The following is a 24,947-nucleotide window of genomic DNA, read 5'->3' on the forward strand; positions in this document are numbered from 1 at the left end:
TTGCTGTTGCTTAGCGGGTGCTCAGAGATACTTTTATTTTCAAATGGCGGCAGCTAGAATGTGATTGGTTTTGTTGAATGACTGCTGTTTGTGTTCCCTCGCAGTCATGACACTCCATCAAATTATAATCTATTATTCAAAAGCCCTCCTTCCTTTGTACACACACGCACACACACACTCCCTCTCTTTTCCTCATGGAATATTGATATCCAGGTTGATGAAGCTTCTAAAAAGCGCAAGAAAATGCGCCGTATTTGTATCTTTCATTCGTGTTATTGTCCTGGCACAAAAAGAAGAAAGTGCTAAATGAATTGGAGATCAATGCAAACGTTGTTTTCTGCTTAACTGTAGATTTGATTGGCTTTGTGCAATAATCAGATCTTTACTGAACTCCGTGTCACGCAATTTTGGAAACTCGTATATACATGTGCATTTCATAGCTCCGCTAGTCTCGAGAATATTTGAGATAGATCTACTGGGTTTTTTAATGGAGCAATGGCTTTATGTTAGAGGTGTTACATGGAGTTAAGAGAGTCAGATCAGGAATACCATTCTTTCAACTAGAAGAGATGATGCACATTCTTAGTACCAGTCTCTTTTTGTGGTTTTCATGTGTATCAGTCACCAGGGACTAAACCAACATATCTGAAAGTCATAAAAATGACTACTACCGCAACAGCAAACTCATTACCAGATTACATGCTTTGGTATCAGTCAGTCCCGAGTGTATATATGATTTTCTCAGGCAACACCATATACCAAATTATCCAGAAACGTTGTGTTTTATCTGTCTATCTACCAAATAGCCAGATTATTTTAATTAGCCTCTTTTGTTCCTCAAGTTTTATGGAAGTATGAACTACAGTAAGCCCAAATATCAAAAATAACCCCTCAAAGATTTAGAATTTAGTGGACGTAGGTTTCAATCCCAAGCTACAACACCTATTCCATTCCTCTGAAATGCACAAACCCATCCTTTGTCCTTAAGTAAAGTCATAGGACTAATATAGGCAATTATCTCAGATCTACTAGTTATTATGGACAAAGTGGAGGTTTTCCCTTCCATTACCTCTATTTACCAGTTGGCTGTCAAAGAGACTGTAGCAGTATGGTCTATGAAAGTGTTCACAAAGTATGCTAAAACCACGCAAAAGAAACAGAATAAACCTGGCTGTGTCTATATTAAGTCTGTAGCTCTTACTTGAAGTGCTAAAAATAACAGTGATGCAGAAAGACTGCGCTGTTCTGTACGCATGTGCATGTTTACCCTCCTACGGTGGTATCTGCTTGGTTTTGAATGTGCTTGCATGTCCTGCTATGCATTTGTGTGTACTGTTGGGAAAGAAAGCTAGATTACACCTTACGTTCTCACTGGCCAAAGCAAAAATCCTGCCATCTCTATTAGATGTTTGTCTCAAGGAGTCCCCCGAGATAATACCCACTTTAAAAAAAAACATGTTGTTTTCAGAAATCTTCATTTTTCAGACAAAGCAAATGTTGTATAACCTCCTTATGCTATATACACAAACATACTTTCTTTCAAAATCAGAGTAATAACAATCATTGTAGGTATCTTTACAGTGAGGGGACATACTTGCAGTATCATTTGGCTGCTTGTCATCTACTTGTAGGACAATAGAAAAAGAGTGATTTGCTTTGAAATCCCCTCAATCTACTGCTTGCTATTATTAGATACCCCTGCCACGATTCTTGTCAGGTTCCTTTAGGTAATAATTTCCATTCTGATGAGCCACCCATAGTGAGTGTTTAGCACTGGCGCAGCCAAGGTATGTTAATACAGACCGACCCCTGTGGCTTATATGTAAATGCCCAAGGCCTTTCCCAGTCAAGTGTGACTAAAGGATCTCTATACTGCACCTGTGTCCTCAGGCAGCAAGAGGGTGTAATCTCAGCTTCAAGGTGACACTAAAGGCTGCACATTATTTTGGCTTCCCCCCTCATTTTGGGGCAGCAAAACCTGCCTCACCAAAATGGCCGATAATGTCCACCTTCTGACCTCTGTTTTTTGGCACAAATCCCTCCACAACACTGCCCACTATTAGAGTTAGTGCAGTACTCTGGCATTCTCTCTCGACTGCTTTTCACCTCGTCCAGTGTAAGGCTTCTTGTCTTTCTCTCCACATTGGGGCTTGAAACAAGATTACATGTTGTTAGTACACTACGTTTGGTTTGTTTTCTCTTAATTCCAAATGGGCCGGCTGGGCTCCTGGTCTCTGTGAATGAGGAGCCTGTCCATGCAATTGGGATTCTTTCTGCTTTTTTTCTTGTTTCAATACATTTGTGAGGTAGTGTAGGAGAAGGTTTCACACACATGCAGACATCTTATCTAAGCTTATCATAGCATTACTCAGAACATTAAGTCGTATCGCACCAGGCCTGTGTCCGGTCAGTAATATCAGTGACCCATATGCATGTGACATTGACATTTAGATGTAGAATTAATGTTGTGTTTTCCTTAAGATTTAAACATTTTTCTGCCAATCTGGAGTTAGAACTGAAGGGATCTTCAGCTCTTGATCTCCTGTAGTACCTAAAGACCAAATTCACTTACCTGTCTTACACACGGTGACGCTGTTGACAGGTAGACTCACCTGTCATTTATCAGTAGATTGCCCAGTACCAGGAAGCCTTTAAGCAAGGATGTTTTTGCTTATTGGCTCCGTGAATTGAACATTACGTCACACACCAGCCACAGCCAAAAGTTACCAACATTTGGCAGGTGACTGGTGTTAGATGCCTGACACTATAGGTACTCAAAGGTAAACAAAGACATGTTTATGTGGGGAAACCTCATTCACTCAGCCACTACAGCTCCCGGTCCATTGGCTGACCTGAGCCCCAGGGAGAGAAGCGCTCCCTCAGACACTCTTTGATTGGAAGTTTCCCCCAGATAACCTTGTTTCCCCTATTGAGTTTTCACCATTATTTTGGATTGGAGACCAAAATTCAAGATAAAAAACCAAGCAAAACAAACAAAAAAACATCTAATAGTATTGATGCATACCTATTTGTTGAACTCAGCTGCACTCTGGTACTGTCTATGCTGTTCGGACGTAGTTCTTTTTGTGGATTTGTTCAGTTTCATTTGTTTACTTTAATTTGATTTCGTGTGTGTGTGTGTCTGGAACAATGCTATATTTGGGAATGGATGGCATGCTTGGACGGGCTTGGGTGACATTTTTTTCGATTGTATTGGTTATCTGGTGTCTGCCCAAATGGATGGGGGCGCACCTGTACATGTCACTCATGCCGTAGCCACACCCATGCATGTCCGTGTGAGGAATGGGCTGCCCTTTCACCTTTGTTGTTCAGTTAGGACATTTTTGAAAAATAAACGCAGATATATATTTTTTCCTTTTATCCAATTCAACATGTTTTTCGAATAATCTACCCCACTGACTTTTTTGAGTCTGTCATTTAAAAAACAAAGTGTATCTCAACTGGATCAGGGTAGAACAGGCTTTTATAGAGCCACAGTTGCTTCTAATTAAAAAAATTTTGTTCAATTGTAAAAATTCAGAGATTTGATATTTTTAAGAACAGACCTTTGTGGTCTATTTTTACCGTTGATAATTTTGTGCTCCACAAGAGAGCTTTTTTTTTTCTTTTTCCTTTTTCTCAAAAATCAGTAATTACATTTTTGCCCTCAAGGTTAGGCCTTGTCTTGGTTGTAGAGTTGTGGCCGGTCACAATAAACTATTGTTAGGATGTACACAGAATATCTCAGATGACAGAAAACACAACACGGGATGCAGAAGGTTCATAGTCTGCAACTGGAAGGACTGTCCAAAGTGTTTGTTACATGAGAGCAAGATGCATTGGTTTCTAAGACTGCTACATGTTAGAGATCATGTAAGCTCCCAGGTAAAAATCCCCATAGTGTGTGTAGGTGATATTTGTGCCTTACTTTGTTGGAAAAGTTCAACTGTCTCATGCAACGATCATATGAATCCCATTTGGATCGACACGGTGTGCTTTTGGAATGCTACCTATCCTTGACGCCACTCTCAGTCTCCCCCCTCCCAAATCTCCCCTTCAGTCTCTGCGTACCACCTCCACACACATCACACCTACCCATCCCAAGACTTCCGAAGTCACATTTGCATTCTTGTGCAAAGTTTAAGGTGGGGAGAGGGGGACGTGAAGTTGAGTCTTGATTTTAAGCCCCAGTGTGTGAGACTTCTAAACCCACTTTCAGTCATTTTTTTTCTTTTTTTTTCTTTTTCCAGAATCACAGTTTACTTATTCTATCCCCACTTATATCCTCCTCCTCCTTCCCCCTTTCTCCAAGAACCCCAAACCCCTCCTCTTCCCCTTTGCGTATTGTATAATTTGTCTGCGTGCCCATACTCTGCGTCACTGTATGTCTGCCCGTCTTCCTCTGTCTGTCTTGTCTACTGTCTTGCTGCTTGGGTCTGTTTGGTTCTGCCTTGTGTTTGTCTCTCGTCCCTGTCTTTTCCGTCTTGTCTATCTCTGAAGTCATCTCTTCCATTTAGTTCATAATTTTTTTTCCTTCTATGCCTTTTTTTTTTTTACTTTCCTTCTGTCTCTTTAACCTTTCCATCCCAACAGACATCTTGACTTAGATGTAGATTTTGTTAAAGTTCATACATAGAAATTATAGAACCCTGTAACAGTCTGTGCCTTTTTTTGTTTAAATTAAACCAAAGATTTTGTTCAGATAAATACAAAGAAATTGTGCATGCTATAATTAGAGCAGTGCTCCAGCTATTGTCACCCACCCTAGATTAAGATAGGAAAGGAAAACCCAACATTTTATCAGTTTACAACAACTGTGTGCTAATTTGTGTTAGCATTAAGCTAGCCATCCTCTTGCATGTTACGATCTCCTATCAAGTGTTTGCTGAGATGCCTCTCATAAACATGGTGTCTTTTGCTAAATCATGCTCTTTCACTCTCCAACTTTTGCATACTCTGCACAATCATTCCTATACCAATGCAAAAAACAAACAAAAAAACTGCACACATACTATATCTATATATACACATGTAAGTACACAGTACCGTTTACACCTTTCCGTGCACTTTAGGCTCATTATCAACCTCCTTCCACTCAGATCTCCAGTCCTATCCATGAGTTTTGAGGTTCTCCCTGTTTTTCTCTCTTAGCTTTCATTCTGTCCTAATTCAGTTACCTCTGTTTCTCCTTTTACCTCTTCTCTGTCTTATCCCCTGGATTTCTGCTCCCTGTTGATCCAGTTCTGTTTCCTTTCTTCAACACTCTGTGATAGTCGACTCTCTGGCTACAATTACTATAATTCTTTTTCTGTGTATTTCTAGGCACACAACTTGTTCCTCAATACTTATTTTGTGTTAACTGGGACTGCGATGTGACAATGTGCCACCATCACATTTTGTCACATTAGCTAAAGAGAAACAAAGTTTACACAGCACTGAAGCGGGTTATTCCCTTCCCCCCCCCCCCTTTTACCCTCCTCCAACCTTCCCTCTATTTTTCTTCCTCTGTCACTCTTTGCTACTCTGTTGCCTTTCTTTCTATACTTCCCTCGGATGTCAAATCCTCTATCTTGTACTTCTACTTTCCTCTCCAATCGTCTTTTGTCTGGGCATGCTAGCGACCCTTCAGTTATATTCCTCTATGCATTTTATCTCAATTTTTATATCTGATTTTGTTATCATTTACTCCTTAATTTACCTCGATCTATTTATGCATGCTGTCTGTGAAACTGATAGCTGCATCTATCAATGGAACCGTGTCAGATCTTAATAAGGCTTTGTCCAGTGGATCTACCCTAAACCACAAAAATCTGATTAAAGTTTCTCATCTTTAAGCTAACCAGGAAGTAGAGGCAGGTGTCAAGTGGCAAACATATGCTAGAATGTGTTTAGTGACCTCATGGAGATGGTCAATAGTCAGTAACCCTACACTTCCTGTGCTGTGGGAGAGGCCTGTAATGGCTAACTTCTTGTTTGGCATGAGTGCCTGATAGGACAGGAAGTTCCAGGTTGCCATGTTGGTCTTATGTGATAACATTATCACATGGCCTTTACTACACACTCTCATACTTCGGGGATAGTTTACGCTGTAGTTGTATATTTGTCAGAAGTTCAGTCCCAAAGATGAGAAACTCGTAATAGATTTTTGTGTCTTTAATTGTGCTGTGATGGGTCAAATATTGGTCAATGGAACCTTGTTGCTATGAATCGTTGCTTAATTGTTAATCTATATTGTTGTTGAAGCAATTCTGTTAGTTTAGTTCCTTCTCATTATTTGTATTTTTTTTGTTTATGCTTTAAAAAGTCTAGTTTTATTTTGTGTTTCAGTTCACATTTACCATGTTGAACCTTTTGTGTTAAGTATTTTCTGGAGAAAGGTCCATTTTCATCGGCCTCTCTTGTTACCTCTCTCTCTCTCTCTTTCTCTCTCTCTCTTTTTTGACGCCCTTGCCCTCTGTTGTCATCCTCTCCCCCTTCCTCATGCCTTCTCCCAGTCCGGCGGGTGCCTCCTCGCTTCTCCATTCCACCAGCAAGTCAGGAAATCATGCCCGGTGGTAGCGTCAACATAACGTGCGTGGCAGTGGGGTCGCCCATGCCTTATGTCAAATGGATGCTGAACGCTGAGGATTTGACGCCAGAGGATGAGATGCCAGTGGGTAGAAACGTTCTTGAACTGAGCAACGTTCGTGAGTCAGCCAACTACACCTGTGTCGCCATGAGCAGCCTTGGGATTATTGAATCTATGGCACAGATCACTGTCAAATGTAAGAGAAAACTGTGCTTGTGAAGACCGGTGCCAATGACCTAGATAGACTTCATAAGTTTAGTTAACATAGACTACCTATCGACATTATGTTCAGTTAAGTTTTAAACATACAGAAAATTGCTGAATTGCCAAAATATTCCTGTCTCTGGAAAAAATGCCCAAGCCTCAAGTGTGTTACGTTTTTTTGTTTTTTTGTTAACTGCTTTAATTTCTGTTTTTTTTTTTTTTTACCATAACAGCTCTCCCAAAGCCCCCAGGTACCCCCGTAGTTACGGAGACCACTGCCACCAGTGTGACCATCACCTGGGACTCAGGAAACCCAGATCCAGTGACATACTATATCATCCAATATAGGGCCAAGTCTCCAGACAGCAAATATGAAACTATGGACGACATCACCACTACACGTTACAGCATTGGCGGCCTTTATCCCAACACAGAGTATGAAATCCGTGTCTCAGCTGTCAACACAATTGGCCAGGGTCCTCCTAGTGAGCCGGTAGAAACTCGGACTGGTGAACAAGCCCCGGCCAGTCCACCAAGAAACATTAAGGCCCAGATTCTTCCCCAAAATACCATGATGGTTCAGTGGGAAGAGCCAGAGGAGCCCAATGGGCAGATTAAGGGCTACCGTGTTTATTACACCATGGATAACTCCCAGCCCATGAGCCTCTGGCAGATCCATAATGTCCAGGACAGCCTCATCACCACTATCCAGAGCCTAGTTCCTCAAGAGACCTACACAATCAAAGTTTTAGCATTCACCTCTGTAGGGGATGGACCTTTTTCAGAACCCATCCATGTCAAAGTACTGCAAGGAGGTAAGGACTCTATACCGACTGAATTTTCCTAACTGGGTCAGCTCGGCTGCTGGTGTTGAAACTATGTATGATGAGCATCTGTTCAGTGTTCAGAAAATGTTGAAAGCACATTGTTAGGTAACTTTAAAGTAAGTCATACAGAAATTCTTCAAACGATATGGCCCCTAAAGCAGAAGGCTTTAGACGAATGCTGCGAAAATGGAAAATAAACAGTTGTTTTTTATGAATCTGTTGCATCCTATATTTTCTGAAACTTTGAGCAGACTGTGCTCGGTGCCTAAGAGACATTGTTTTCTTTCCTGCTGTGCAAACTTCACATCTCCAAATGATGTTACAATATGTTTGATCATTATAGTCTGAATAAAAAAAAAAACCCGATTTGAGAAAGAAGGATGAGCGTCAGGGCACATCCACTTTTAGACACCGCAAAATAAGTAAATTCTCATTAGCCTAAATATATTATTGCATTGGTATTTGGAGGAAACTTGTAACTAATTTCTAGTAACCTATCCCACTACAAAGTCCTCTGCTGTGTTCTTCAGTTCCAGGTCAACCATCTAAATTCCAGGTTGGTGCTGTGTCCGATACCAGCATTCAACTAACCTGGGAACCCGCCTATGAGAAAGAGGGAATTATAAGTTATGAACTTCGTTATATGGAAAGCACTTTTGGAGGCCAGGTAAGAATCTTAGTGTTTGCTGGTTTTTACATTCAAGAAACGCTTATCGGACGTTGCACGTCATTTAAATTCAGACTTGTCAAAAGGCATATTTTTAATCAACAGATGAAGAAAACATTTGGACCCACAACATCATATGTTGTGGAAGGTCTCCGTCCCAACACAGAGTATCGCTTCTCCCTGGCAGCCATCTCTAACAAAGGCATCGGAGCCTTCACAAATGACATTACGCAGAAGACCTTGCAAGCGAGTATGTAGCCCTTTATTCAGTCTCCCGTCTAACTTTCTTTTCACTAACAAAGAGGTTTTCCTATCTATGCCACAGTTAAAAAACATCATGACTGTACGCCTTTGTGGACCATTGCTACACTGAATACTAAACTGAATTTCTAATGGAGTTTTGTGTTTTTTCCCCTTTTCTCTGATGTCAGCGGTATCATCACTTATTCCTTAATAATGACTTCCTAATCACAGTTTAAAGCTGATTAAGACCACATAGCAAACTGATTTAACTGTTGTGTTGTTGAATTCTTGCCGTTTGTTGTGGATTGATATTTCTGTATTTGACCTTCGTGTTGTTAACCTTAATGAACCAAAACAACGGCGGTATGTTCTACCTTGGTGGCAAGGTGGTTAAAAAGAAGCTACAAAGGGGTAAAGACTTTTCAAACTGAGTGTTTTGCATTTTTATTTTTGATTTGAGAATTATTTTATCTTCTAAATTAGCTGTGGTGCCAAAATGTGAGTGTACTCTGTCAAACATATTGAGTCTTTGTGGACTGACAATTTTGGCAGTTTTCTTTCTTTCCCTTCTCAATTTTGTTCATATTTGCTTCTCCTTTGTCAACAGCAAGTGCACTTCCCACGTGACAGAGACACAAAAAATGTCAGTTCTCCTCTGAAACCGCCAAGGCTCTTATATGAGCTGTATGTGTAGTAGCAATGTGAATTTAGTCACGAAAGACCAAAAAAAAAGAAAGTAGTAGTCGCCTAAATTACTAAAATGCCCACCCTCTAAATTTATAGCAGTCTGTTCTGCACTGATTATTTCATTTTACTGATGGTAGAAACACAACTGAATTATTCAAACCATCCAGCTAAAAATAACAGCAGTGATATCATAGTGCACAGTGGTGGAGTCTGTGGGGAAAGAAAATACCCACAGCTTATCCAGTCAAATGCAGTAGTAGGTACAAGAAAAACAATGTATTAAATTCATTGTCTTTTGGGTTTATTATAAATAAAAAGCACAAGAGTGATGTGTATTAAGATGTAATGCATTAATGGTGAAGAACCTTGAAAATAGAGCTGGATTTAAGGGATTACTGGTGGATCTGAGCCAGTCTTTGTAATAATAGAGAAGTCAAAAACGCATGCTTTGTTGGAGTGGCTATTGTTATTCTCAATAAACTGCATTGTGTAGATTTAGAGAAATTGTACACCGACAAAGGAGAGCCATGGCGGGAGAGAGACTTCTTTTAACACATTTTCTGTTTCTACCAGTGCAACTTGTTGGCTGTATCCCCACATCTGGATGTGTGTGGGGGGGCAGCTTTGAAACAACCACGTCACAGTTCTTTTTGTTACTGCTAGGCAGCAGAGCTACACAAGCAGTGCATAGTCACTGAGGAGGGCGCCACCTGCATGCCATACTCACTCCTGCCCACTTGGGGTGCTGTTTTAAACCTAACACTGCACCGCTGATCTTTAAGCAGTCTTGGCATGATAATACTCTGTGTTCATCCCTCTTTTGTCTTGGTGTCTTTTGAGTGTCTGTGCACATTTTCACCTATCATTGTGTCTTTGTGATTTCCTTGCCCGGTAAACCACAAGCTGATTGGATTGGATACGCCTCTATCTTCCTATCACATCCCTATTTCAGCTCTGTTTCCCCTTTTTTGCCACTTGTTCCCCTGTGCATTGGAACAAAAGGTCCTCCTCCTTTGAATGGCTTGACATCACTTTGCTCACTTTGTGTCCTCTCCCTTTTATGTTGACTCTTTTGGAAAAGGTTTTCTGTTAGATGTTTTATTTATTTATCAATTTGTATTTATTTCTGGGTTCTCTGAAAGAGTATTGGTTTGGCATCATTCCAAACAGTAGCTTGCTACTCTTTTTGGCTTTGTTTTGAGGGGTGGGTGGGGTGGTGGTTCTCGTATGAACCGTAGTCCACCGCTGACAAAGCAAGTACAACGCGAGAGACGAAGCAACACACGGCATATTTGCCTTTTAAGTAAATATGGGGCATAACAGGCTTAATTCTTCCTCTGAGTTGCTTCATCTATGCATTTTCATTGGATGATAACAATATCTAGCTGCCCATCTTAAAATTTAATACTACTCTCCTAGATATTTTTATCAAACTCCGTTTTCTGTAAATATTGTGTCAGATATAAGTTCTGCTTTCCATAATAGAGTTGATATTAAATATTATTCTAGTTTTAATTTTAAGGTTTATCACCGCAGGCACCAGAAAAACCAAAGAATAAGTCAGACAATGCAAAATATTTCCCAACACTACACATTAAATAATGTAAGCTTTTTCGATGCTCTGAGGTAAGTGGTTGTGTGGTTTAGAGATTCAGTCTGCCATAACATTAATCAAAGACCATCCAGTTTATAGTTTTTTGGGGTTTTTTCATTAAACATATCAACAGCAATTGGAAAGCTACCTTAAGCCTTTTTATGCTTAAAAATATTTAATAGCTGCAGTTCGGATGTCTCTAGATCTGTAGACATATACGGTATAAGTTTTATTAAGTGGCTTCATAATTGAGCTAAAATTGTCACTCTGTACATCTGAAAAAGCTGAATGTGTTAAGGTCATTATTGACATATAGATGCAAAGAAGCAGATCTACCAGCGGTTTAATAGCTAGTTTTATCTACTGAGTACACAGACACTAAAAACTGCTACACATGCGCATATAATACTCATACTTTACAGTATAATGAAGATTAAGTGGTTGCTTGACTGAACTTACTGCAGTTCATTTTAAAGATGAATAACTTGCTCAGGAGGAATCAGCGTCATTAGGTCAAAAACTAGAGTAAATAATAAAATGAATTAATATCGCCTTTGCCTGTTCTGTCCAAACACATTGCAGAGCAACAGCATACAATCCCCCCCACGAGACCCACTTCAACTGGGTTTGAATCCACCGCGATGTCTGGCAGACTGAAACACTTTGCCACAAAGTGAAAAGAAAGACAGACAACATGATTTTCCAGTTTGCTTCGTTGTCTAGTATCTGTGGTAAAAATGTTCACATATTGTTGAAGTTTGTGCTCAGTCCAAGTAGCATTACCCGAGGCTATTGTCATGGGGACCATTCTGTCAAGAACTCAGAAAAAGTCACTTCAGAGAATAACAATTTTCTTGGAATTCTCTCACGACCTTTAATTGCGCTACTGCGATTGATGCCAAGTAACTTATCAAACTAAAGAGCACCAAAATCATTTCATTTGGTGCTCTCGGCCAGTGTTTTAATAGGCCGGATTAAATACAGCAAATGTTATTGGCAACAGTGGCCCCCATTCAGAAGCAAGGCCTCATGGGGTATGCTGCCATAGTCAAACCAGGATGCGATAACTTTTGTGAAACCTGTCAGACGTGGCCGGAGTGGGTCCACAACCTGAGAGCCAGGAGGTGCTCCCAGCATTCCTCTAGCTGTTATCCACGCACAAGGCAGGGTAACAGGACCTGAGACAGACCCTGGGAGTGGGTGTTAAGGGACTGCAGGGCCCCAGAGTCGCAGATAAGAATCCCATTTCATAGCGTCAGAATTAATTTCATGCTTTGCGATGAGCTATGAGCCAAGGCCCTGGATTGTCAGGCTTTGTTACACATTTAGATTATACCTAGAACCTGCCAGTAGCCACTCAAGGGCTATCTCTCAAATTAAAGTGGCAGATTCTAAATCCTCTGTATTTAACCAAACAAGCAGTCAGCCGCCAACCCCCGACCCCCCCTCAATGCGCACAAACACACTTACTGTAATTGAAGTGGGTTTTTAGATATATTGGAATATTTGTGTAAGCCACACCACGGCCATTTGGCATCAGTGGAGAGATTAATTCCATAATGATCTACAAATTCGAACATCCTGTCATCTGATGAAAATACAGTGCAGATATAGACATGTGCTTAAAATCTGATAGCAAAAGCACGGGCAATCTGTCATGTGCAGGGTTCATTTCACAACAGGCACTCAGTAATAGCTTGTGTAACTAAAATTGCAAGCATTAATGTATGTAAGTTGCTTGGCTCCCGAGGCAATTTTAATCTGAATGTAGTCATAATAATTAGGTATGCTACCTGCACTTGACATTATTGATTTTATATCCAAAGCACCCGGTCACATCACAACAGACTTAAGAGTCAGAAGATATAAAAGCAGACATGACTAATTATTTGTCAAAGAGCATTTTGGGCAAGTCTTTCAGCGAAGCTTCAAAAGAACCTCAAGTGAAGCATTAGCTGAGTTTCTTCTTTTGTGCTCGTATAGTTCTAGTATCCGTAATCCTGCCACTGGACTTCCTGGGATATGCACTTTATTAAAGCTGTGCCCCAGCCACTCTTAAACTGTTATCAGGCATGAGGATGCCTGTGCACTGTGATAGCCTGGCCACTGTCAGTTTCATAGCCATTTTCTGCCTACAAAGATTGAGAACTGAGCAATCGTTCTTGACGTGGAAGGTTTGCAAATACAATATGAGCGAAAGGAAAGAAGCTGAAAAGCTCAAAATCCAGTAAGACCTTAAGTAAATAAGCCCATTGGACACAGAAGGGTTTGGAAACTGTGGCTGAGGTCCTGTTTTATTTGTTGTGCGCTAGAACATTCAGTCTTCGCTGGGAGGAGGCCTGTCTTATTCTCAGAACTCCTGTTTTTTATTTCCTTTTAAAGCTGTTCTACCCAAAGTGACATTACAGGCAGAACACTGTCATTAAACTTTTATGAATTCCACAACACAAGCTTTCCATGTTGCTTCTTCTATTATGGTGCCCTGGCATTCTCGTAATGGCACTAAGCTTTACAAAGAGACATAGGCACAGGGCTATGAAATGGGATTTATTTTTGCAAATTGCAAATAAAAAAGGATGTTTGTGTAGTTGGCCAAATGTACTAGAATGGAATATCTTGGGAGGGAGTATTTTTCCACCAACGCTTCCACCGCTCACAGTCTTGTGGACCTTCCCAACCGACAGTACAGTATCAGACAGCCCTGGCTACAGCATAGAGCCAACTCTTTCTCTCAGAGTAAACCCAAAAAAGGGGGTTAAAAACAAACTCTCAAAATTAAAAGGTGGCTCGCTGATTTCTCTCAGAATTTGCGGCATGCTTTCTGGCGAGGAAAGCGTTGTCGCACAGCAAAGTTGGCTCATTCTGTAGTCAGGTGCTGGTGGTAAGAAAGTCTTTAAAATTGTGTGTTTTTGGGAGTCAGGTACGTATTATGCAGACAGCGCTTGTGTTTTCTTTATGTTTGTTTGCTTTTCAGAATTTGAATGTTCTTATTTTGTGTTCATGCAGAGTTCCTTTTCCATGTTTACTCATGAGTTGTCATCTTGAACTTTAACTGTTGTTGTAGTTTCTTTTTGAGTCACCTGGGTTACAGAGAAATTTGTTTCAGTGCCCTCCTTTTGTTCATAATTTAGTTTTTCAGACTTTGTTTTTTCCAATGTTTTTATTTCTTTTCTGCTTTATGTGGAATGCTTTATTATTTTATTTATTTTGATTGTTGTGGTTTGTTTACCTACATAATAGACAAAAGATGTAATAATGAACTGGGTTTGTCACATCGGCAGGGACCGTGCATATTTTCAGATTAAACTTGCACAGGGCCATTGGATAGAAACATTTTCATCCAATTCTTCCATACAGTACCAAAGCCTGGATGAGAAGGGTTATCGCCCCCTACACGGCACATTTTCTGGACAAGCTCAAGCTGTCTGAGAACTTGGCTCAGATCAGAAAGAAAGGCACTGAGTTTGGTCTAGAAACTTTTCAAAGACCACTTCAGACACAAATAATAGACACCATGTTGGACTGATTTAATACTGTAAAGAAATAAAGGACAGATACAAAATCTCTTTATACGAAATCTTGAATATCTATTGCAATATATGTATTAGTGCTGTAGGCGTTAATCTCATTAACGCCATAACTACATTAACGCAGCAAATCTCCGTCAACGAGTTACCGTGGATCGCCCCGTGTGTGGGGCTGCATGGCGTCAACGCGTTAGCATGGTAGCTCGTTAACGTGTTGACGCGGTGCATCCCCACAAGCGGGGCGATCCGCGGTACTCTCCTCAGTTGTCTGACTAAAGTGCCTCGTTTGCAATAAAACACTACAACATAAGGCCCGGGGACCAGAACAAGAAGGAGGGCATAACATTTGCAAGTTAACAGCTTAGACCTCTCCATTGGTTATTCACACTTCACCAAAGTAACGATTAAATGACACAAAAATTCATTTTTCTTTGATCTACTATAGAAATTTCTGGGGGGTTTTTTTTTACAATGGTTCTACAGTTTAAAAAAAAATATTTTTGAACTTTTTGTGTACTTTTATTTCTTACAGTTTAAATCAAGCTGACACATGTCACTTATTGCTGCAGTGTTTCTTTATGAATTGCTGCTGTCTTTATGTATAAAGCTAAGAAATACTGTTGAAATTACCTTTCTTATTCTTTTTCTAAATGTGTAGTTAAACTTCTTTATGCTGACAGAAAGCTGAGTGAGATCAAAGTGCGCTCTATATGGCCCACTGTGTAAAATGAGTTTGACATCCCAGCTCTACACTGACACAACATAGTATATGCATATCCAGTGCTCATATCCCAAAACAATAGCTATCTGGATTCATTATTACACTTGCTTGTGCCATTTATCCATTTATTGCATCTTAAGTTGACATTTGCTTGAGTTTTATTTTTTATTTGAAATTTGTTTTGCATCTGTCTTTGTTTTACAATTTTCTTTGGATTCTTCTTGTTTTTTATTTAAGTTTTGAATTTCCCTTTCTTTTTTCATTTTCTTTATCTCTCCCATCTTTTTTATTTTTTTGTTTTTCACCCCTCCTCCCTCCTTCCCCAACCTCCTCGTCCTCCTCCTTCCTCCCAACCCACCCCTCCTCCTTCCTTCCTGTCCTCTCCACTTCACCAGAGCCCTCAGCTCCCCCTCAAGAAGTTAAGTGCAGCAGCACCAGCTCTACCACCCTGTTGGTAAGTTGGCGCCCCCCACCTTTGGAGAGTCAGAATGGTGCCCTGGTGGGGTATAGGGTGCGCTACCAGGTGGTGGGCCAGTCAGAAGGGGCCGGTGACAACGAGGAACCGCTGGAGGAGCCCATGGTGCCTGCCACTGAGGAGCAGGTGTTGCTTCAGCGATTAGAGAAGTGGACCCAGTACCGTGTCACGGTGTCTGCCTCCACTGTGATTGGACCTGGCCCCGAGAGTGAGCCCCTCGTCTGTCGGACCGACGAAGATGGTAGGTGAACCTAGCCTGTGCAGAAGCTCTTGTATTGACTTTTTATTATGGTTCAATAGCACTTTAGTTTAGTGGTGAGTATACCACCGGTAAACATTGTTTTTCTGTTGTATGTGTATGTGCAACCCAGTATTACAGCAAAATGTGTAATAGACACGCCAGTGCGCGGTTTCCATTTCACACTTTGCATCTCCAAAACACAAAGTGGACACGTATGCAGAAATTGCATTACCAGCAGGGAGACATGATATATTTAAAGCCACAAAGTCGGTAGTGAGCCAAATACGTATTAAGTACATTCCAGTGTCCTTAATTGTCAGAATTAAGCTAGGGGCCTAATATGTATATTCATGTAAATGTGTTAATAAGGTCTGTTTAAACATTTTGTGCATATGTCCTATATGATGGAAATGTGCTGCACATGCATGCATAAAAGAAACTAAGATCACATGGTATCAAATGCATACCAAAAATGTTATAGCAGCATACTGCTTTATAAACTGTGCAAATGGAAAGACTCAAAATGAAATATACATGCGGGAAATCAAGCATTTTTGCTATTGCAACATAAACAACTACTGTCCTATTGCTCAATTGAGGGCCATATGCATTTATGCATATGGGTACAAGGCCTTATCTATTCAAGCATTTCCACAAATAAAGAGTCACAACACAGTGACAGTATCTATCGAAAGCCTGTCATTATGATAATAAGTATCTTTAAGGAAATGAGATCCAGGGCTGAACAGTAGAATGCGCCTTGTTAATGAACACAATTTTACCATGATGACGGGAAAGATGATGGGGTTGTGATTTAGAGGCAAAAACAGGGAGTCAAAGTGTTTTGTAAAGGAGCAAATGGAATCAGGTTGAGTGGAAGAATTTTATCAACAGAACATCTATCTCACAAAGGGACGGTCCGTGGAAGAGACATGGGGAAGTGATGAATGCGTGTGCATGTGTGCGTGTTGAATTTGACTGACACTGGAGTGTGTTTGTTGTTTCTAAATGTTTTTGTCCATCATTCTTGCTAGCTGTCAATAGTTTTCTCTGTGCGTACATGAATTTGGATTCAGGGAGTTATTTATGTCACGACATGATGTGAGGCACTTTTACGATGCAGGGCGGTGAATCAGACTCACAGGTGTGTGATGGTCTCATGCGAGGATTTGATTATTTCTTTAATTTCTTGTAGTTCCTGGGGCTCCTCCAAGACGGGTGGAGGTGGAGGTTATCAACTCCACAGCAATTAAGGTGATGTGGCGTTCTCTTACGCCAGGCAAGCAGCACGGACAGATCCGTGGCTACCAGGTTCATTACGTGCGTGTGGAAAATGGCGAGTCTCGAGGCCTGCCTCTCATCAAGGATGTCATGCTGGCTGATGCCCAGGTATGACCATCTCGTAGTTTTCCTTCTACAAATTAGCTGTCAGAAAAATGCAAATCCCGCCACGCAGCATGCGTTTATCGTGCACCAATCGCATTAAAAATTGAAAACATATGTGTAAGCTATTGGCTTTTTTTTTCTTCTCATGCAAATCGCGAATTGTCTAGTTAATCCACGCTGTTGCAGCAGGAGTATGGGGAGCGATAGGGCTCTTGCCTTGTAGATTTCATTTCATTTCTTTCTCCCTCAGCCCGTCGACACACAATAAGAACTATAATCAAAGCTTCACTCATCTTGTTCTCCTTCTTCTACCTCAATGGCTTTTATTAGGAATGTCAAGACCCCTGCTTCATGGCAACATATGCAATGAAATATTTATGTGTGCTTGTATTCAGTGCAAAGACTTGGAGAAAATGGGCACGGAACTATTTCACCACAATTTAGACTTTGACTGGCAGAACTGGAAACGATGCTTTTTGGGGGTTTGTTTGTCTTTGTTGGGTTTTTTTTTTCTGTCAACACAGTTCTAGTGATGACTGTGTGTAGTACCGGCGTTTCAAATGGAGATTTTGAACAATTGGGAAAACAAAACACAAAAAAAGTTTAGTGCATTCAGGCCAAGCACCACACGCACAGGCAAAAACCTCTTTTTTATATCTATTTATCTTAGTTTGTATCATCATTAATCCATGTAATGCTACATTTTCATGCCATTGCTGCTTGTAGTTATCAATATATAACACTATTGTGCCTTTTTGTCAGCTGAACAGTAACGTAATTAAACTAGCAGACCTGTACAGCTCTCCTCACAACATAAACTTCAAACAGTTTCTTTCTCTCTTGACCTCCTAAAACCAGTGACCTATTTCTGATACCCATCCTCTGCTCCCAAACCTCTTATGCCCCCGTCTCTCACAATCCTATTTCTTCCCTTTCTTTTTTTTCTCCTTCTTTGAAAAAAATATTGCTCTCTCTCCTGCGCTCTTTGGCGGGGGGGGGGGTTAGTGGGAAACAGACGATACAGCTGAATATGTGAGTACGAAGCTTCACCTGGGTGCTTTGTGTGCCTGAAAGAGTGTAAACAGAGGGTATTGCATTAGCCCGGTTAGATTCACAGGTTACACAGCCCATCCGATCCTTGTTCATTAAGTCTGGGCAACAGTTTGGCTCAGGGGCTTAGCTCTCTGGTGACTCGGTCTAAACACTATATCTGTGCATAACCAAGAAAAAGGGGGCTTACGTCTGTCATCATTTAGTTTGTACACTTGATGGCTGATGCAATACCCACTGACCACTGTGCCTGGAATGCTAACGCTATTCGTATCATACTGTGTGCTGACAGTGTGTTGTGTCTTGTGCTCTGGTGGTGTTTGAATGATTTTTCCCCCTTCTGTTTTGTGTTTGTGTGATCTGTGCTCCATAGATATATATTCTTTTTTAATGTGGTGCTTTAGAAGTACTGTGCTTCCTTGAGTTTTGTATATTGAGATGGTAGTTTAAAGAATATCTCTGTACGACCCACATTGTGATCATTCATATTTTTTACTTTGCACAGAATGTTCTCTACCTTTGAACCAGAGTCCATCTACATTACACGAGTACCATGTCAAGTGCAGCACACTACTTATAGCTCATTTACCTTTATTGATTTCTCCCATCCTTCTGCCAAACTAGTGCCTGTTAAAAACCTAATTCTGCATTCGTTCAAACCTTCTCTCTTGAAAGATTCATTAGAATTGATCGGAAGCCTCTCTTTGAAGAGGACTCAAGGAAACTTAATGGCTGAGGTAAAAAACTGCCAGGGAATGGCCAGGATGTATTCAGCATGCATTTATCAAAGTTAAGTTGTTGATTGGAATATTGCTAAAGGACTAAGTGGAACTACTTTCCATTTACATGCATAATGTCACTCCTCCACCTTGGCAGATCTAATAATTTATGTAATGGAAATGTCTTCCATTACACAGGGGGAAACATTACATTTAATGCATGCCTCGTGAAAATTAATAAAGAGGAGCAGGAGACACTTGGCTTAGATTAACATTCTGCATAAGGCAGTTTGAGCTGCACGAAGTGGGGTCAAATCATGAAAAATTCAACACGTATTTTGACATTTTCCTGTCTCTGCTTCTTCCGTGTGTCCCATAGGAAATGGTCATTGGAGGACTCAAGCCAGAAACCACTTACTCCATCACAGTGGCAGCATACACCACCAAGGGGGATGGTGCTCGGAGCAAACCCAAACTGGTGGTGACCAAAGGCGCAGGTTAGTACAATGATAAATAATTGATTTGTTTGTTGTCATAGAACCTTTGTTCGTGCAGCAGTAAAGCTAACTTGTTTTTCTGCCTCTGACTGAAGGGTTTTTCGCTCAGGGACTCCTGTTCACTCCCATCCAGCTGTCTCCGCTATGATTGTGCTATGATTGCTTGTTTGCATTTATTTAACAATACTCAAAGAACCCTCGCAGAGAGACACAATATAGTGTGATTAACTGATTCGGATCTGTTTAGTAGACACGAACAAATGCAATAATTAATAATTTCAAGAATTTCTGGCAGTTAACTAAGTGTAATTAGGACTCTTTATCGACAGCACCATAGGCTATGATATTAACAGTGTGTTCAGCTACTCAGGGCTGTTATTCAGGGCACATCTAAGTCTAAGGCAGTGTTTGCTTTTATCAGTGCTGCGTTTATCATTTGAGTCATGTCCTGAAGGCTAGCCACAGATTTTTAGAGATCAAGGCCACGGATCTTTTAGAGACCAGGGCATGGTGTGAGGTTTTTTTTTTTCCCTAAGACAGATTAGGAGAGCATGAAAACACATGTTGCTCTTTGGTTTTAGCTGTATATTAGAGCCTGCACTCTACAAAGCATTGTTTTCTTCACATTTCTCCTTTTTTTTTTTCACCGCTGAGCATACCAGTTTGTCTAGACTCTCTATGCCTGCCTAAAAGCTGGTAGTTTGTTTAGAATGAGCATGATCTGCAGAGGATGTAAAAAGCTTGCATACCCCTGCTAAAATGCCACATTTTTGTAATGCAAAAATAGAAAAATATATATATAAATTATTTAGAAATGTTCTACCTAAAATGTGACCTATAACCTGAACAATGTGGTTCAAAACCAGATCTGTTAGGGGGTAAAATAAAAATAAATAAATAAAAATAATGTAGTTCCATATCAACAAGCTTATGTTTTGGGTTTAGTTTAATTGTAGGTACATTCAGTCAGTTCGTTTCCAAGCCAATGTATACCAAAACAAACAGCAAGAAAACAGTGAGGACAATAAATAACAAATGAAATGATGTAAAAGTGACAATAACTATACCTGAACAAAGTTGATGAAAAAACAAGAAGTCAGGGAGCCGGATTTTCTTACAAAGAAAATTAGCAAAATTTTGCAGCAACATCTATCAAGTCTCCCAAAAGGATGTGGAGAAATGTTTCTGGTCTGATGAAACCAAGGGTAAAATCCCAAAGCTTTTTATTACAACCAAAGCAATGCATACCACCAAAACAATGGCATACCCGCGGTGAAGCATGGTGGTGGCAGCATCATGCTTTGGGGGCGTTTTCTTCAGGTTGAGCTAGAGCCTTAGTTAAGGTGGAGGGAATTCTGAGCAGTTTCAAACACCATTGTGTTTTGGCAAAACAGTGAAGTTTATGCTAGAAAGCATTTTAACGTTTAGTGTGCCAAAAACCGAAAGCATCCAGATCAAAAAAAGAATGGCTTGATTAGAAGAAGATTAAAGTTTTGAAATGGCCAAGCCAAGCCAGAGCCCAGAACTGAATCCAAATGAAATATTGTGAGGTGACCTGAAGAAAGCAGATGATGCAATTGGACAGATTTGGAGCACTTTTGCAAGGAAGACTCGGCAAATATTAGAAAGTCACGATGCACTGCGCTTATAAGCACCAACACCATAAGAATGAATTATGTTACAACGTCAAAAGGTGCTTCAACAAAGTGTTAGTTTGAGAGTGCATATTTATGCAGAAGGTTATTGTAAGTTTTTTATTTCAATCCTTTTGCAGTTGAGTTGCAGGGTCTGTAGGTCATGTTAGAGGTTGAAAAAGTTCAAAAATTATTTTGCCTGGTCTAATTTTTTTTTTACATCATAAAGTAAACTAGCATTTTGACAATGGTGTGAAGACTTTTTATATTCACTGTGAACCTCAGGTTGACTTGCTATGAGTTTGAAAGCTTTCTGTGAGTGGTTTTAGGCCATTAAACTAAGATTGTGTATGCATGTACTTGAGAAGGCCTCAAAGTGCCAATATGTGCACAACTGTATACATACAGCACATACTTTTTTTTTTACGCTATTATTATTTTAAAATAGTGAGGGATTGGGATGCAAGGATTTAATATATGTTCATTTGTTGTTTCTGTGTTTTTGTTTTTGTTTTTTTAAAGTAAAGAAAGAAAGAAACCCGCCATTACCTACATTCACTGTCTAACCAAACCAAAATTACAACAAAGCAGTAGCACTACTAAACTAAAATACTTCCTGAATTTTGGTTCAGTGTGTGATATGGGACTTTACTACCTGGTCTGGTCTCCAGGAAATAGACAGTGGCTGCAAACAACAATGAAGTAGGTTACAGAGCCTCTAGCAACCACTAGACTAGCTGACATGCAGAAAACTAAGCTTGTTGAATACATTCAATGCTCAAAATGTGTTCTAAGCTACAAGTAACAAAAACACTGGATATATACAGGGACACAAAAAAACCCTAAATCAGGGCTGGCTGGAAGAACAGATTGGCTGTACTTTTGAAGCAGGTGGAAGAATTACTGCTGCAGCTTGATGAGAGCACAGGATTGGGGCACTGTCCAATCAGTAACAACAGAAGGCAGAATGAAGGAAGAGCAGTTAGGCTGGCATGCAGGATGTAAAAAAAAAAGTGCAGGCACTAAATTCTGATCTTGGGGTTACATTCAGAATTACCTTACAAAACAGTCAGAAGACTCAAAAAGACAAAGGACAAGGTGGTGTAATGGTCGAGTAATGTTCAAAAAAATGCTTATATCTTGATAAAGCTGGTGTCTTTCAGTCCATGCTCTCATTCCCTTCCATTCCCCCCAAAAGCAAATAACTTTAAATCCATCCACCCATCTATCTTCTATTTCAGAAGTTCTTCACATAGATATTTTAAAAACGCAGTATTTCTGCTTTGCTGAATCTTTATCAGGGTTTGATTATTTCGTCTGTAACGATATGTGCAGACCTGTAGAGTGGTATGTCATACGCTCCTGTACAGACAGCACATTTTCACAACCTAACGTGTGTACACACAAATGTCCCATCTCGTGACAAGTGTGTGTTACAGGTGTCAGGGAGCATGGCGCTGCCCAAGGGGCCTGAGCGAGTGCTGTCACTCTCCATCCTTCTGTCAGGACTGGCTGACTGATGCGCCATTCCACAGCAATTCTGTTTGTCCCTCGAAGGGAGAGCTTCTCCTTTTTATTATGATTGAATTAAAGAACTAGTTTATGCCAGGGGCCAAGATAAATAGAATAGGGTAAGAGGTGAGAGATTGAGGTGTTGGGGGAAAGAAGTAAAACCAGGTTTTCTTGGAGGTAAAGCAGATGTCCTTCTTGTCCCAAGCACCGTTAGGATGGTTGGGACATTGGCAATTTTCAAGGCAATTTTCTTTTGTTGTTTTTTCCTCCAGAGCAAGTTGAACTAATGAACTAATTGAATAGTTACATCTTTGAATTGCAAAAAATTCAGACAACATGAGAACAGGTGACAGAATCATCAGATTATACACAGTTCATAGTGTCTGTACATTCAATTACAGAGGATGGTCTCATATGATTATATTATGGTATTAGTGGACTAATCAAGAAGCCCTGTTTAGGCTTTTGAGATTTTGTTTCCATGTACCCAGACTTCCTTTTCATTTTTAAAGTGTTTTTAAGCAATACTTCCTCAGGCTTTCCTAAGGTCTGCTTTTTCACTCATTTCACTCATTACCTGACCATTTTCTAGAAGATGTTTTTGTTGTTGTTCGGTAAGACACTTTACACTGACCTATAAATCATTGAAGCATAAAGCAGACACCTATCTCAAGGGATGAAACAGTGTTGTGTTTACACAGACAGCTGAGCAACTTGGTTCAAATCGACATCAATATGTAATGAAGGAGGTCATGCCAGAGCTACAACAATGAGCGTCTACAGGCATCTGTAAAACATGGCGGAGGCTCTGTCATGGTACCAGTGGTGGAATTATGAACGCAGAAAAGCAACTGACTTTTTTTTTAGCATCTTTAGAATTCTGTTTTTGCCCCATATACTATATCTTCATCACTGATTTGCCTTTTTTTTTTTTAAATATTAAGAAATTTGCAGGTGTCTCGAGACTTTTGCACAACACTGTAACTGTAACATTGTACATTCTTCAACTACAAAACTAAACAAAACACAAACTTTCATAGAAACTTTTCATCAAAAACCACACTAAAAATGGATCCCAACTTGTAGGAACTTATAAACCCAAATATAAGATGTTTTCTTCTTCTTCACCATGAAAAACAGATGTTCTTTGTTGAGACAACCACTCCTTCGTGTGGTTTGCACTTGTGTGAACTCACTCATAAATTGGCACACTTCAAATGCGTATTGTAAATCAATTTAACATTCTCCCACATTGTACGTCCTCTAAAAATATATATATTTTTAAAAACATGTAACTTATGCAATTTCTTCTAAAATCTTTTTTTTTTCTAAAGCATGCACTTGAGGAGAGCAGTTGCCTACAGAAGATGTCATAGCCTTGGTCTTTTTTTATGTAACAATAAGGCTTCGATACAGTGCGTCATGACAACGATGGCATGTTTTTTCTTGCCACTAAAAATTGTAACATCAATGGCCAAGGCTTTTTATCTTCCAGACTTTCCAACCAGCCTCTCTGGTAGTTTGGTGTATCAAAAAGGATCTGAAAAAGATCTATGCAGGATTTTGTCTGACTTGGATAAAACTGGAGTTCCATACCTATTTGTGAGTCATAGATGAACAACATTTATTCTGTGGCTGAATCTCTCTTTGTTTGCTGAGTGAAAGCTAGGTTTGAAAAGTGGCTTTTCATGAGTCATATTTTTAAAACTCTTCCTTTGAGGAATACACTGAACCACGGCCAACAATCAATGTCTGCGTCCTTTAAATCTTTCGTTCTTGCTCACATGCTAATGGAAAAAAAATAGTCAAGATTTCATTATAAGTCGAACAAAGTCAAAACATAATGCTACAAAGGCACAGTTATTTATTGGTAGGCTGTGCGCCAAGTTGCTCAAAATATCAGCTTGGGATCCCAAGAGGCTATAGAGCAAGGGGAAAAACTGTTATTTTGCATCACCAGGTACCAAACATAAGGCCCGTTGGTGTGATCCACACAAATGGATGGATTAAATCATATTAGGTTTGATTTTAATTATTTATAAATTGCATTGCAAGTATGGATGGATATTGATTCAGATCAAATCAGCCACACCACTGTTATTTACAGCTTTAAAGATTGCTGGGTATCCTCCACTTGTAACATCTTAACTGGTTAAAACTCCCTTAGGCCAACCTCACAATACTTGATGCATCATGCAAAAGGTTGCTGAGCTCTTTTTCTCCTTGCTTCTTTAATGGCTCCTTCTCTCCGAATGGGCCAAGTGAAATTTATTGCTTTTCTTTCTCCATTACATTTCCCACCCTACAAATTACTACTCTCCATGAATCCCTGAAATATAGGCAGATAGGATTCAAAGAAGCAAAGGGAAAATAAAGATCAGAGAGACAGATTTTA

At 40.0% G+C, this 24,947-nt stretch overlaps 1 protein-coding gene across 1 annotated transcript in view; it reads left to right on the forward strand.

Moving 5' to 3' along the window:
• ptprsa (protein tyrosine phosphatase receptor type Sa) overlaps window positions 1–24,947 on the forward strand; it is a 170,028-nt gene that overhangs the window by 94,202 nt on the left and 50,879 nt on the right. Inside the window, exons 7-13 of the mRNA XM_080883577.1 lie at window positions 6,495–6,764; window positions 7,006–7,587; window positions 8,130–8,266; window positions 8,372–8,516; window positions 15,434–15,754; window positions 16,950–17,143; window positions 19,289–19,406. Coding sequence (XP_080739703.1) covers window positions 6,495–6,764; window positions 7,006–7,587; window positions 8,130–8,266; window positions 8,372–8,516; window positions 15,434–15,754; window positions 16,950–17,143; window positions 19,289–19,406 — 1,767 coding nt within the window. The remainder of the gene's footprint in view (window positions 1–6,494; window positions 6,765–7,005; window positions 7,588–8,129; window positions 8,267–8,371; window positions 8,517–15,433; window positions 15,755–16,949; window positions 17,144–19,288; window positions 19,407–24,947) is intronic.

The sequence above is a fragment of the Rhamphochromis sp. 'chilingali' genome (assembly GCF_963969265.1).
Source record: "Rhamphochromis sp. 'chilingali' genome assembly, chromosome: 5".
In the NCBI taxonomy this organism is placed as follows: domain Eukaryota; kingdom Metazoa; phylum Chordata; class Actinopteri; order Cichliformes; family Cichlidae; genus Rhamphochromis; species Rhamphochromis sp. 'chilingali'.